This window comes from Capricornis sumatraensis, chromosome 8 (genome assembly GCF_032405125.1).
Source record: "Capricornis sumatraensis isolate serow.1 chromosome 8, serow.2, whole genome shotgun sequence".
In the NCBI taxonomy this organism is placed as follows: Eukaryota; Metazoa; Chordata; class Mammalia; order Artiodactyla; family Bovidae; genus Capricornis; species Capricornis sumatraensis.
In genome coordinates, this window is record NC_091076.1 from 61,168,597 (window position 1) to 61,182,494 (window position 13,898).

Below are 13,898 nucleotides of genomic sequence, written 5' to 3' on the forward strand. Positions count from 1 at the left end.
TTTAGGTCATACCTGAATGGTTTAGTGGTTTTCCCTGCTTTCTTCAATTTAAGTCTGAATTTGGTAATAAGGAGTTCATGATCTGAGCCATAGTCAGCTCCCAGTCTTGTTTTTGCTGACTGTATAGAGCGTCTCCATCTTTGGCTGTGAAGAATATAATTAGTTTGCTTTCAGCATTGACCATCTGGTGATGTCCATGTGTAGAGTCTTCTCTTGTGTTGTTGGAAGAGGGTGTTTGCTATAGTGCATTCTTTTGGCAAAATTCTATTAGCCTTTGCCCTGCTTCATTCTGTACTCCAAGGCCAAATTTGCCCATTACTCCAGGTGTTTCTTGACTTTCTACTTTTGCATTCTAGTCCCCTATAATGAAAAGGACATCTTTTTTGGGTGTTAGTTTTAGAAAGTCTTGTAGGTCTTCATAGAACCATTCAGCTTCAGCTTCTTCAGCAATACTGGTTGGGGCATAGACTTGGATTACTGTGTTATTGAATGGTTTGCCTTGGAAACGAACAGAGATCATTCTGTTGTCTTTGAGATTGCATCCAAGTACTGCATTTTGGACTCTTTTATTGACTATGATGGCTATTCCATTTCTTCTAAGTGATTCTTGCCCCCAGTGGTAGATATAATGGTCATCTGAGTTAAATTCACCCATTCTGTGTAATGCTTCATAAATTTTCTTTTCATTTATTATTTCAAATTCCATGAATAGTTATTAAGCTTCCAAGTATTAGAAATTCATAGTGAGTGAAACTAAACATGGAGCTTTATATTCTAATAAAGGAAATAGTTATGGGAAAATGTATATATATATGTATTGTAGGAAAATTATATAAGTATTTAAACTAATTGTGATAAGTACTATGAAGGAGAAATCTATTGCATAATACAAAGATTTTTTCCTAATCTGTGATTCAGGGGGCTTTTCCATGAAGCAGCAATGTTTCAATGAATATGTAAAGATAAGCTCAGTCTCTCAGTTCTACCACTGGCCTGTTACCTCACTTTACTCCTTAAAGATAATAACGTATAAAGTGAGGGGGTGTAAACTGATTTATTAGTTAATTCATGGTTTTGGTTTTGGGTTTTTTTTTTTTCCTATTGTGGTAAAATGTACATAACTGGTTATGTACACAATTTATTGGCCTTAAGTACACTCACCGTGTTGTGTAACCATCATCAATATCTACTTCCAGAACTTTTTTGTCATCCCCAAACAGAAACTCTGCATCCATTAAACAATAACTCCTCGTTCCCTACTCTCCCCAGCCCCTGGTAATTTTGACTTTCTGCCTCTGTGAAATTGCCTATTCTGGATACCCCATGTAAATGAAATCACAGTATCTGTCCATGTCTGGCTTACATCACTTAGCCTAATGTTTTCAAGCATATATCAGAACTTCATTCCTTCCTGAACTCCTTTTAAAACTGACCTCAAGGGAAGCTGGAAGCACATTTTCTCTCTCTTTTTGTTTGTAAAAACAATCTGATAATTTTACTAGAATTGGTATAATTTTTTTAAACATTGCTGTAGAAACCTTAAATTTCTCAATGGTTCCAAGTTATCCTCCAAACTTTGGCTTTTAACCTCTGTTTTATGTTTGTAGTAGTTAGAATATGTAATGGAAAAAAGACTTTGTTTTTTAAGATTATTAACATACTGATAATACCAAACTACTATAACTTCTGAGTAGTCAGCATATATAAAATTTTCTACTCCCAGATTTTTAGCATTAAACTTATAATTCCTAACACAGAAAAGCAAAATGCTTGTAATTTACTTGTGATTCCACTTGATAAAACTTTTTGAAAGTACATTCAGGATTTTTCTCCTCCTAAAAATCTTTTCATAAAATTAACACCCTGGGAGATTATTGTGTTTCTCTATTGGTTTTGCATATTTTGTGCATGTTAAACTCTTCTCCAATTCAAGAAACAGGAACTTCAGGATAATAAATTGATATAGAGTGAACAATTTTTAGAAGATTTTCTGAATTATTGCTTGACTAAATACCACTTGTCTTTCCTTTCCAATAAGGAAGCCAGTCATTTCTTCCCCTTAATTAAACTTAGGCTGACAGTTTATAGTGTTCCACAGTTTAGTTTTGTTTTTTTTATGTTGACTTTGCAAGAATTATAAAATTGTTTTGTAAGAATCATGAAATTATGGGACTTCTGTATACAACTTCTGTGTTTAGAATATAATGTCTTGAGGGGACCTGTCTGGAAGACTGTATTTCCTTTTTGCTTATATGCATAAAAAGTAGAATACTAGCTCCTGATCACCATCTCCCTGCTAATATGGGAAAACATGAACAGAATTAAAATGTAACAATGAAAATGATCAACTAAGTATAAAATAGTTTGTAGGTCTTGATTTCATTTGTTCATTATTACTTCTTTTAACTTTAAGAAAATTTGTTGTGAGTTTGAATCATATGATTGTTTTCAGAACTGTTGAACATATGAGAAGAAGAAAAGTTCATGTTTTGAATAAAATGTTGCAATTAACTTTTCTGCTTACTTTTTTGTCATAAAAAAATTTAAGTACAGGAAGTTATATAATTAATTCAATATACTATTACCTAGCTTTCACTAATGTCTACCCAGCTTTCACTAGCCAGCTTTCACTGTGGCTAATACTGTTTCATCTAGACCCTTCCTCACTCAACTAACAATTATCTTGAAGCATATCCCAGGTAACAGCATATTTTATCTGTAAATATCAACCTTAGGACTTAAAAAACATTGTCACACCTAAGAGAATTTAGGAATAGCCTCTTTAAATCTGTTTCCCAATTAGAGTTCAGATTTTTTTATTGTTTATTTCTTTTTCTTTTCAATATCTTTGTATTGGTTGATGAAACTGGATTGTTTGTCAAGTATAGTTTTCCATGGTCTGAATTTTACTGTTTGTATTCCATTTGGTGTTATTTAAATATATTTCTCTGTTTCCTGTGAATTGATTGCTGGATTGAGAGGCTTGGGGGAAAATTATGTTTTTACAAGAATATACTTTATGGTCTAGTGTATTCTGTCACGTAGTGCAATAATGTCTGGCTGGCTATCTGTTTATGTTAACACCATTATTATATAAGTCCATCATTTTACTGGGGTTTATAAAATGGGGGCATTCCAATTGCATCATTTCTTCTTTGGTTAATGACTGGAATACTTTTGTAAAGAGAAACTTCTCCTTATCATCAATTTGGTTACCCTGAGTTATCTTCCATATAGATAAGACAGGATAAATGATTGACTGTTTCTCTTCATTTACCAGTTTTAAAAATAATTAATTCTCTAACATCCTCGAGAGGAGGCAAAGTTAACTTTTCTTGTTTCAGAGAATATGGTTTATGCTTTCTTCCAGTACCTTTCTCTGTGTGTGTGTCTCTCCTTTCTCTGTTCTTTAACTAGATGTTTAGCACTTAAGTATATTCTTTTGCTAACTCGTGGCTCACATGTAGATAATGCAGTTACACTTGGAGATCGCTGATTTTACACACTGGAGTATAACACTGTGATCACGGGATGCTTGAATTTGGTAATTTTCCTTGAGGATTCTTATCAAGGCATTAGCAAGCAAAGCCATAGGACAGAGCAAACAGAAAGACCTAAAGTTGCTTCTGAAAACTACCAAAGCTTTTTACTATGCTTCAGGGCAGAGAAGGGTGGCTCAAAGTTAAGAATTTTCCTGGGTACTATAGGTCTCTTGCATTATTATCTATCCTGTATTTAAGCCATTTAAGTTCAAACCAAGTTCCTGATTCTTTTACCTTTGTTTACCTTTGTTTTCATCCTTATATCCTAAGATGATTGAAAAAAAAAAAATCTCTTCAAAAACAAGAATCCACAAAGTGACTGAAACATGAGTCACTCAATGTCCTGAGGAAATCAACATTTTTCCTGTGGTGAAAATTTATCCATCCTAATGTTGAGATTTCAGGGGGCTTCCTGACCACAGTTTGTTAACTCTGCACAAAAAAAGTTGTATTGGGATTAAAGTAACATCCTAAATACAAGAAGATTTCCTAGAAAAAATATATATCTAAGAGCTATACTAGCGAGTGCTCATTAGCAAATCATTTGAAAAAGGTAGGAAGACTGACAAAAATAGCAGTGTATGAATATATGTTTATGTATAAATTTTTAAAAATTAAGGGTTATAACAAAACAATTTCAGATAAAACTAGTGAGGAGAGGGAAGAGGGGAACAAGGGAGCAAGATGGCCATAGGGGATTAAGAGGTACAAACTATTGTGTATAAAATAAATAAGCTATAAGAAAAATAGGCCATAGGGGGATGGCTATGCCCAGGTTTATTGATAGTTGTGTGGTTGGTGTAAATGAATGAGGCAGTAGGCCTAGTAGATTCGTTGATCCAATGAATAGGATTAAGGACATTGGTATTAGTGTCCATGTTTGTCCTTTGGTGTTGTGGATTTGTTTTGATACAAATTGAAGTATTCATTGTTGAAGGGAGATAAAGCGGTTGTTTACTAGTTGGTTTGATGTTGGGAATAATAAGCTAGGAAATAGGATGATTAGAGTAATGAGGGGGAGGCCTAGGATTACAGGAGTAATGAAAGAGGAAAATAATAACTTTATAATAACTTTAAATATAACATCTATAAAATTTTGAATCACTGTGTTTTACACTTGAAACTAAATTTACAAATCAGCTATACTTCAGAAGTCTAGAAAACTGTGAGCTATTTCTAGAATTAATAAAATGAAAAGAGATGTAAAAATAAGAGCAGAGGATATAAGTAGAGACGCTGGAGAACTAACTAACATTAATTTACAATCCGCAGTGTACCCAGGATTGCCTGAGAATTCTATGTATGCTATCTGGCCAGGCATTGTGTAGATCCGAATTAAGGTCAGGATTCAAACTCATGTCCTCCTGATCGTGTAGCATGTCTTTTCCTTCCTAATATATACATCTTAACACGCTTTTGGTGATATTGAAAATTAAAGATTAAATCTGCTTCGCATCACTGTGTTGAGAAAATCTCATGTAATTGTTTTGTTCTTTTTCTGTAGGGTATCGGTACAGCAATTGGAGAGCTACCTCCATATTTCATGGCCAGGGCAGCTCGCCTCTCAGGTGCTGAACCGGATGATGAAGAGTATCAGGAATTTGAAGAAATGCTGGAACATGCAGAGACTGCACAAGTAAGATCAGTGGGGGGGAAATAGCTAATTATCCCTAAGCAGGTTATGATTAAGGTAAAATTTTTAATAGTTTCTCCAAATAAGAAAACGGCCAGTGTTAAAAAAAAATCATACATGGTTTAGTGTAAAATATTTAGAAAAGCTGAATCATAAAAAATAATTATAGAGACTTCCCTGGTGGTCCAGTGATTAATACTCTGCCTTAAAAGGCAAGGGACGTGGGTTCAATCCCTGGTAGGGGAGCTAAGATCTCACATGCTGAGGAGGGCAACTAAGCCTGTGCCCTACAACTAGGAAAAGCCTGGTGCTGCAATGAAGACCCAGCACAGCCAAAAAAAAAAAAAAGATTATAATCATGATCTTAGAATAGAGAAATAGAGAGTCAACAAGACAACTCAGACTAAACCAGGATAAATTCATGTAGCCAGTGAGATTAAAGAACTGAAACATTATTTGTCTGTTATGTGTTTATAAGTCTTACTGAGCAGACCATTGAATAAATAAGGGGGATAAATAGGTGGACCACTTGTGAGCCCAAAATAGTAGAACTGCCTAATTACTTGTTTGAAAAATAATAGTTTACCACATTTAGAGGAAACTTCATTCCCCAATCAAGAAGAGAGAACTAAGACAAACTTACCCACTGTTATGGGGAAAAAAAACTGAGGCCTTAGACACCTGAGCAAAAACTATATATCAACCTGTATCTTAGTGTTACTAGGTTGGTGCGGATGTAATCGTGATTTTGGACAGTGAATTTTGAATCATTATAACTAGGCTCAGCACATCATTATTATTCAAAATAGGAACCATTACAATCAACAGATTTTTGCCAATGAGAAATAAGTTTGTTTATTCCTGTAGCATAAAAATCCATGCTTCAGGATTCAGCAAACTCTTGGAAAGCATTTTCTGCCTCCTGCTGGTTGTGGAAGCATTTTCCTGCAGATGCTGTTGAAATGCTTGAAGAAGTAGTGGTCAGTTGCTGAGAGGTCAGGTGAATATGGCTGATGAGGCAAAACTTCATAGCTGATTTTGTAGGAAACTGCAGATCTAGAAATGGTTTGTTGTTCAGTCATTAAATCGTGTCCAACTCTTTGTGATATCATGAATTGCAGCATGCCAGGCTTCCCTGTCCTTTGCTGTCTCCCTGAGTTTGCTCAGACCTCGTATCCATTGAGTCAGTGATGCCACCCAACCATCTCATCCTCTTGTCACCCCCTTCTCCAGTTGTGGATATGTCTGGTGGTGAAAGTAAAGTCCAGTGATTTAAAGAACAGTATTGCATAGGAAGCTGGAATGTTAGGTCCATGAATCAAGGTAAATTGGACATGGTTAAGCAGGAGATGATAAGCATGAACATTGACATTTTAGGAATCAGTGAACTAAAATGGATGGGAATGGGCAAATTTAATTCAGATGACCATTTTATCTACTGCCGTGGGCAAGAATCCCTTAGAAGAAATGGAGCCCTCATAGTCAACAAGAGTCCAAAATGCAGTAGTTGGATGCAGTCTCAAAAACGACAGAATGATTCAGCTCGTTTCCAAGGCAAACCATTCAACATCACAGTAATCCAAGTCTATACCCCAACCACTAATGCCGAAGAAGCTGAACAGTTCTGTGAAGACCTACAAGACCTTCTAGAACTAACACCAAAAAAAGAGGTCCTTTTCATCATAGGGGACTGGAATGCCAAAGTAGAAAGTCCAGAGATCCTGGAGTAATAGGCAAGTTTGGCCTTGGAGTACAAAATGAAGCAGGGCAAAGGCTAACAGAAGTTTTCCAAGAGAATACACTGGTCATAGAAATGGTTAACTTCCCTAATTTTACATGCTTAGAAGTAAGGCTGGAACGAGAACTCAGAATGGCAGCATCACTAGTAAATTCCATTTACTGAAACAATGTCCATAGATGGTTGAGTATCCCCATTTGTGGTAACTGATACCTCTTTCCTTTGTGATGCTAATTATTACATGTCATTTAACATATCAAAACCTTTTATCTATATAAAATCAGCAAGTTGATCAAATCATTTTTTCACTTGTATAGTTTCTTCAGTCTCTTCTTTCTACCAGTTTTGTGAAACTCTTCCAGCATCACTTTCCACTTGGTAACACAAATTAATTTATCAACTCTGTTTTTATCTTGGGGTCATCACTCTGGATTCCTGCATGCTCCTATTCCAGTCTGTATTTGGTGGGGTTTTTTTTTTTCTTTCAAAAACCCTCTGCACTATTATTTTTCTCCTGATTTGGATCCCTTATCTTCCCCTTTCTTGATTTTGTTGTTTAGATGCTAAGTCTTGTCCAACTCTTTTGGGACCTCATGGTCTATACCAGGCTCCTCTGTCCATGGGATTTCCCAGGCAAAAAAAACTGGAGTGGGTTGCCATTTCCTTCTCCAGGGGATCTTCCCGACCCAGGGATCAAACCCGGGTCTGCTGCGTTGCAGGAGAATTCTTTACCGCCTGATCTACCAGGGAAGCCAGTGCCATGCTGAGCCTTCTCTATAGTTAGTCTTTTTGGTTGTTTTGGTTTTTTTCTCTAGAAGCTTTTAGATTCATTATCTGAGATAAGGGTCTTTTTTTTTTTTTTTTAAATCAGAGCTCAGGTTTTATTGTTTTTTTATTTTTTGGCTGTGCTGGGTGTTCATTGCTGTACATGGGCTTTCTCTAGTTGCAGTGAGCAGGGGCTACTCTCTAGTTTTGCCCCGGCTTCTCGTTGCAGAGCACAGGCCGTAGGGCACGCAGGCTTCAGTAGCTGCAGCTCAGGGGCTCAGTTGCTGTGGTGCGTGGGCTTTAGTTGCCCCGAGGCATGTGGAATCTTCCCAGACCAGGGATCAAACCCACGTCCCCTGCGTTGGCCTGCATACTCTGACCACCAGGCCTCTAGGGAAGTCTGAGATATGGTCTTTTTAAAATTTATCCTGCTAGGCACTCAGGAAACTTGTCAACCTAGTGTCCTCTAGTTTTGGGAAACTTTCATGTATTTTCTGTGTGTCCATTTACCATCTTTGGTCTCTACTCTTACTATCTGGAATTTATTATTTTGATAGTGGTATCTATATCATATCTTTTTTATTTTTCTTTATAATTTTCCTCCTAATATTTATCTCATTTGACTTTGTATCCAATTTCTTCAACTTTTCTTCTACAATTTAGTATTAAAATGTTTTCCCACTGTCATGTATTTATTTTCAAAAAGCAATTTGTATTATACTTCCCCCAAAATGGCTTATCTTTTTGAAGATATTTAGTTTCTTCAAGTTTTCAGTACTCTGGGCATTTTTTTTTCCCCCTTTGTCTGTTCTGTTTCCTGTTGGAAGCTTTCCCCAAAGCCTGGTGATCCTTCTTTTTCTATTTATATTATATATAAAAATAAAGCACATAAAGCTGAATGGGAACTTTGTATGTTGAAGCAAGGTACAGGAGTGGCAGGCCACCTAGTTTATTGGAACCTCTGTGTATCAGTTCCTATCCATTTTCCTTTGGGATAGTTGTTTTTCTAGTGATGGGTCTCTATTTTCTTGCCTAGGGATTATAAACCTTGCTCTTGACATTCTAAAGCTAAGCTGTGGAAGGCAGGTTAGAGATCTTCATTTACTGAGTAGACTTTCACTTAATCTACTTTGTGGTAAGTCTGACAGTGCCTACACAAACAGGTCCTGAGTCCAGAACCTTTGGTTCTCTTTGTTTAGAGACTATAGTTGATCTATTCTTTAGGACTGGGGCAAGAAGTTGCCTCACAGTGCTAAGTACTATTTACATAGTCTCCTTGTTTTCAGCCCTGTGATCCGTTGTGGAGTTCTGTAGTATTGATACAAATCACTTTGCTTCTTTTCCGTGTCTTTCACTGCAGGCTCTCAGATACAATATTTTCTTTCCATCTGCCCCTGTCTTAATTAATTAATGCTAGTTTCATCAAAGACCAAGTTCAGTGTTTCTGTTTGGGGTTATTATTGAGATAAAAGGTGTTCCAGTTATCTATTGCTGAGTATATAAACCACCCCAATATTTAGTGATTTGAAACAAGAATAGCTTATTTTGCTCACAGCTGTGCAATTTGGGCAAAATAGCTTGACTGTCAGTTGAAGTATCTACTTCCAAGATGGTTTACTTGTATAACTGGTAAGTTGATTCTGGCTGTTGGTTTGGAGTTCAGTTGGACGTTTGGTTTAGGACCTCAAGTTATTCATGGGCTTCTTGGATTTCCTCATGTCTTGGCACCTGAGTTCTGGCAAGTGTTCTGAAAGATGCAGATTTTCTTGTGACATAACCTTGGGAATCCTAGTCACTTTGCCACATTGTGTTGGCGCAAAGTAGGTCACTAAAGCCAGTGGAGATTCAGAAAGGGAAATTAGACCCACCTCTCAATTCGAGGAGTAAGCAAAGAACTGGCAGTTGTCTTTAATCTCCTACAGGGGCAAAGGTCTTATTTGGTCATCTTGACATGGAAAGCTTACTGTACAAACTAGAATTTCTCTAGGAAGGAGAATGAGGTGATAATTGATCTTGACATCATGTAATGTGAGCAACTGTAGAAAAGGAATTTAGACATGGTTCCTAGAAAGAGGGAAGTGATGAGCCTGTCGGATAACAAAAAGTTGTCTCTCCTGTGGCAGGAGGATATACTCATGTGAGAAACTGTAAAGCTTTGTCTTACAATTAGCCAGTGAAGGCTTATTGAGGCCCACATTGGCTCAATGTTTTTTTCATATTGGCTCAATTTTAAAAATTCTTGTGAGTTTTAATTGTGTACAAATGGAATTGCTATTTCCAGAAAGAATGAGTTCCTTGTCTCACTCTATGTGATACCTTTCATGGACCCCTGCATAGCAGCTCCCTGCTTTGAGTAGAACATTAGCTGGATGAGGCATTCCATTCTTCACATTTTTTTGATACTTGGGTTGTAAATAATGCATTCTGTAAATTTGTTACCATCTAAGAGCTCAACTTCCAAAAACTCAGGTCTTCTAGAATTTGATGAAGTAAATCATGCTTCATCTGATTCATATAATTTGAGCTCTTAAAGACTTTTGCATCTTGAAGACTCTAAATCTTTATCTACCATTAGCATAGTAATCTTTTTCCTTCATCCCTTACAACCATAATTATTTTGATTACTTTTAGAATAGATCCTCTCTAATTCTACTTTGTTTTGAATTGTACACAACACTTCCAATGGTTATGAGGTTTAACTGTTTTTGTCCTATAAAGCCAATAATTACCATCGCTATTTCAGGGTAAACTGTGTATTTCTTATTCCCTAATTTCATACTTGCTTGTATTAAAAAAATCAAGTATACAAAATATATACTTCTGTTTCATGTTCTTTAGTGAGAAATTTGAGCAAGCTCCCAGAAATAATGGAGGACAGAGGAGCCTGGCATCGTGCAGTCCATGGGGTCAGAAAGAGTCAGACACAACTTAGCGACTGAAAAGCATCAGAAATTATATACTCTTTATGAACATTTTATTTAAAATTTATATCCCAAATTGTAGTTAACATCCCATAGTTAACATATACAAATTAGAAATAATAAGTAAAATAGTATAATAAAAGTAACTCATCCCTAACAGTTTTGTCATCTTCCCTATCAATTTTCTTTTGATTAATTTCATAAGAATCTATCTATAAGGCACTTGAATGAAGTGCCTCAAGACAACCATGATGCAGATTTTTTGCCCAATTTGAATAGGAAACACTCAGGAATCTCAGAGCCAATACTCAAACCAGTTTTCTGACTTTGAGATTAGCGCTTTGTTGTAAGCCAGCATAGCAACATTTTCATCCAGGTTAATCCAACAAAAAATGAAGAACTGATTAAAAATTTTTTTCTTCTTGCTACATTTGATTTTTCTCTTCTTTATTGCCTATAATGCCTTTTTTTTACCAGTATCCATCTGTTTTGTGACTTTTACTATAGATTTCAATGTATAGGTATATCTATCCCTATATACTTCTCCCCAGGTTTAGATAAGAGGTTTTATGAGGTTTTTTATTATTTATTTATTTTTTTACTTTACAATATTGTGTTGGTTTTGCCATACTTCAACATGAATCCGCCACGGGTGTACACGTGTTCCCAATCCTGAACCCGCCTCCCACCTCCCTCCCCATACCATCCCTCTGGGTTATCCCAGTGCCACTTTTTTTTTTCAGTGCTTATTTGTTTATGTATTTGTGGCTGTGCTGGGTCTGCATTGCTTCGCAGGTTTCTCTCTTGCTGTGTGAAGTGGGGTCTACTCTCCAGTTGTGGTAGAAAGCTTTTCTTCCCCACGGCCTCTCCTGTTGCTGAGCACAGGCTCTAGGGCACAAGGGCGTCAGTAGCTGGGCTCCGGGGCTCTTGAACACAGGCTCCGTACTTGGGGTGCATGGGCTTAGCTGCCCTGTGACATGTGGGATCTTCCCAGATCGGGGATCAAACCCGAGTCTCCTACATTGGCAGGTGGATTCTTTACCACTGAGCCAGGAGGGAATCCCAACTTTTATTTATTTTGCGGGTGAAAAATAGTTGGGGCGGGTTGTTGCCAGTTTCCACATTTTAAATTGGCTGAGAGTACTAATGTTTTAATTCATGAGTCACAGAAGAGTTTTGTAAAATAAGTTTGTCAGATATAAGATTTTTGTTTTTGTTTGTTCTTACTTAACACTGTGGAATATTACTATATCCAAGTAAGATACTTCAGTTGTTTTGATACACTTTTGGAATACATCCTTGTGTTTGTTTTTTTTTTTCACTATGCAAATAAATTTACAACAGTTTTGTCGCTTTATTTCTTAATCAGTGATGTTGCAAACATTCTTTATGTTTTTAGTAACAAAGTTGTCTTAGGCTCATTACTTCTGTTATTATTTCCAGGTTTGCATGTTTACATATTGTGTTAAGGCTTATAGATTGACACTTTCCAGAAGTATTAAAAATAAAAAGTGAAAACCCACACACACCTATTCCCCAAAGTAGGATAATAACCACCATATTCTAGACTATTTTCTTTGTATGGATAACTTTTTTTTTTAATTAAAAACTAAAATCATACCATATGTATTAGTCTTAGATTCTTTTTCAGCATATATATCATAACACATTTAATACTGATTTTTAAAATTGTGTTCTTATTACAAAGTGATTATATACAACTTATTGTAGAAAATTCATATTTGTATACTTTCAAAAACTCTTTTCATCCTTCATTCTTTTTCCTGTAAATATTTGTAAGTGAATCATATTCTATCTATTATTTTGACTTGTTTTGTTTTCATTATGTTTTATGAAAACATAATGAACATTTTTCAGTGTCATCACCTATTTTTCACATCTTTTTTTTGAAATAATTTTCTTTTTGACTGCAAAGTATGTTTATTGTATAAAATTTTGAAACTACAGAAAAACAAAAAAGAAAAAAAAACACCTTCATCTAGTTTACCCTTTTTTAACCCCCTTTTTACCCCCCTTTTTTTTTCTGGTTTACCATTTTTTTTGTATTTAGTGTATTTTTTCATTTTCCTATTTGACATTTTTAAGGTGATTCTTTTTGTCATATGCTTCTAGTAATTTGTCCATATTGTTTATTGTGTGTTTTACCATGTTTTGCTTTTTAGATAAAGAAGTTTACATTTTTATCTTTATTCCATTACCTTGATGTTTCCTTTTGGAGTTATGCCTAAAATTACCTTCCTGAACCCTTATGATTATATTCCAGTGCATTTCCTTTTAGTCCTTTTATGGTTTTATTCTTTTACTTTTAAATCTTTTATGTATTAAAATATTTTTACCTATCATATAATACAGGAATCTAAATTTCTCTTTTTCAAGTCATTACCTATTTGTGTATTGTTCTGACACTGTTTTCCCAGTGATATTAACATGATAGTTTCCTCTTAGGTTTTGTTGTTATAAATTGAATATTATATTTTTGTAGATAGTTATTAATGGTATGTAAAAAGGTACTAGATTTTTATTTGGTAATCTATAATCCTAACATCTTTTTAGCTATAGTTTATCGATTGGGATTTGAAAGTTTTTATAGTAATCAGTTTCATAAAGATCCAAAAGTTTATCTGACTTCGGTGCTGGAATTTCCTCATAGATGGTGTTCTGTAAAACCCCCAACTTGACAAGGTCAATAAAATATTAAAAAGCTGGATCAATTATAGCTAGAACAGCAAATCAGGTAAAATAGCAAATTAAGTAAAATGACATGAGGTGGGAAATGCGGTTTTCATTTTTGAAGGTAAAGCCCTGTGGTACAATCGAGTTTATCAGCAGGAAGAGTGGAAAAAAGCCTTGGCTGTCATCGCCTTACCATGTGCTCTCCACCTCTGTTAAAGGATGTAGATGCTTTCATAGGAAATTGTTTCTAGGTAACAATTTTAAAGCTAAGTATTTACCTAAATTCCAGTTTGGACTGATGGTTGGATTTTGTTCTATAGGTATTTGGGGGAGGAAAAAAAGATTATTAATGCATTTATTTAAATTCTGATTCTTTATGCTACCTACTTTATTTTTGTGACACAAGAGCGAGATTAGGCAGTGTTTTTCCACTAAGCTGACTTCCTTTTGCCCTTGGCTTCCTATCATGTTTTTACTAGATGTCTGTGGGAGGTAGACATGAATGAATGTAGCTTCCTATGACCTTGAACAATTCTAGCATCATTTATGAAAGTTAGGCCTAGAGAGCTGTTTATGTGCCTTGTGAACTATTTCATGCAATGTTT

At 35.5% G+C, this 13,898-nt stretch overlaps 1 protein-coding gene across 6 annotated transcripts in view; it reads left to right on the forward strand.

The window, feature by feature from the left end:
- The window catches only part of VMP1 (vacuole membrane protein 1), a 127,882-nt gene that overhangs the window by 58,791 nt on the left and 55,193 nt on the right, over positions 1-13,898 (forward strand). For all 6 annotated transcript variants that reach the window (XM_068976085.1, XM_068976084.1, XM_068976087.1 and 3 more), the window contains one exon: positions 5,047-5,178. In XM_068976085.1, the coding sequence (XP_068832186.1) occupies positions 5,047-5,178 (132 nt within the window). The remainder of the gene's footprint in view (positions 1-5,046; positions 5,179-13,898) is intronic.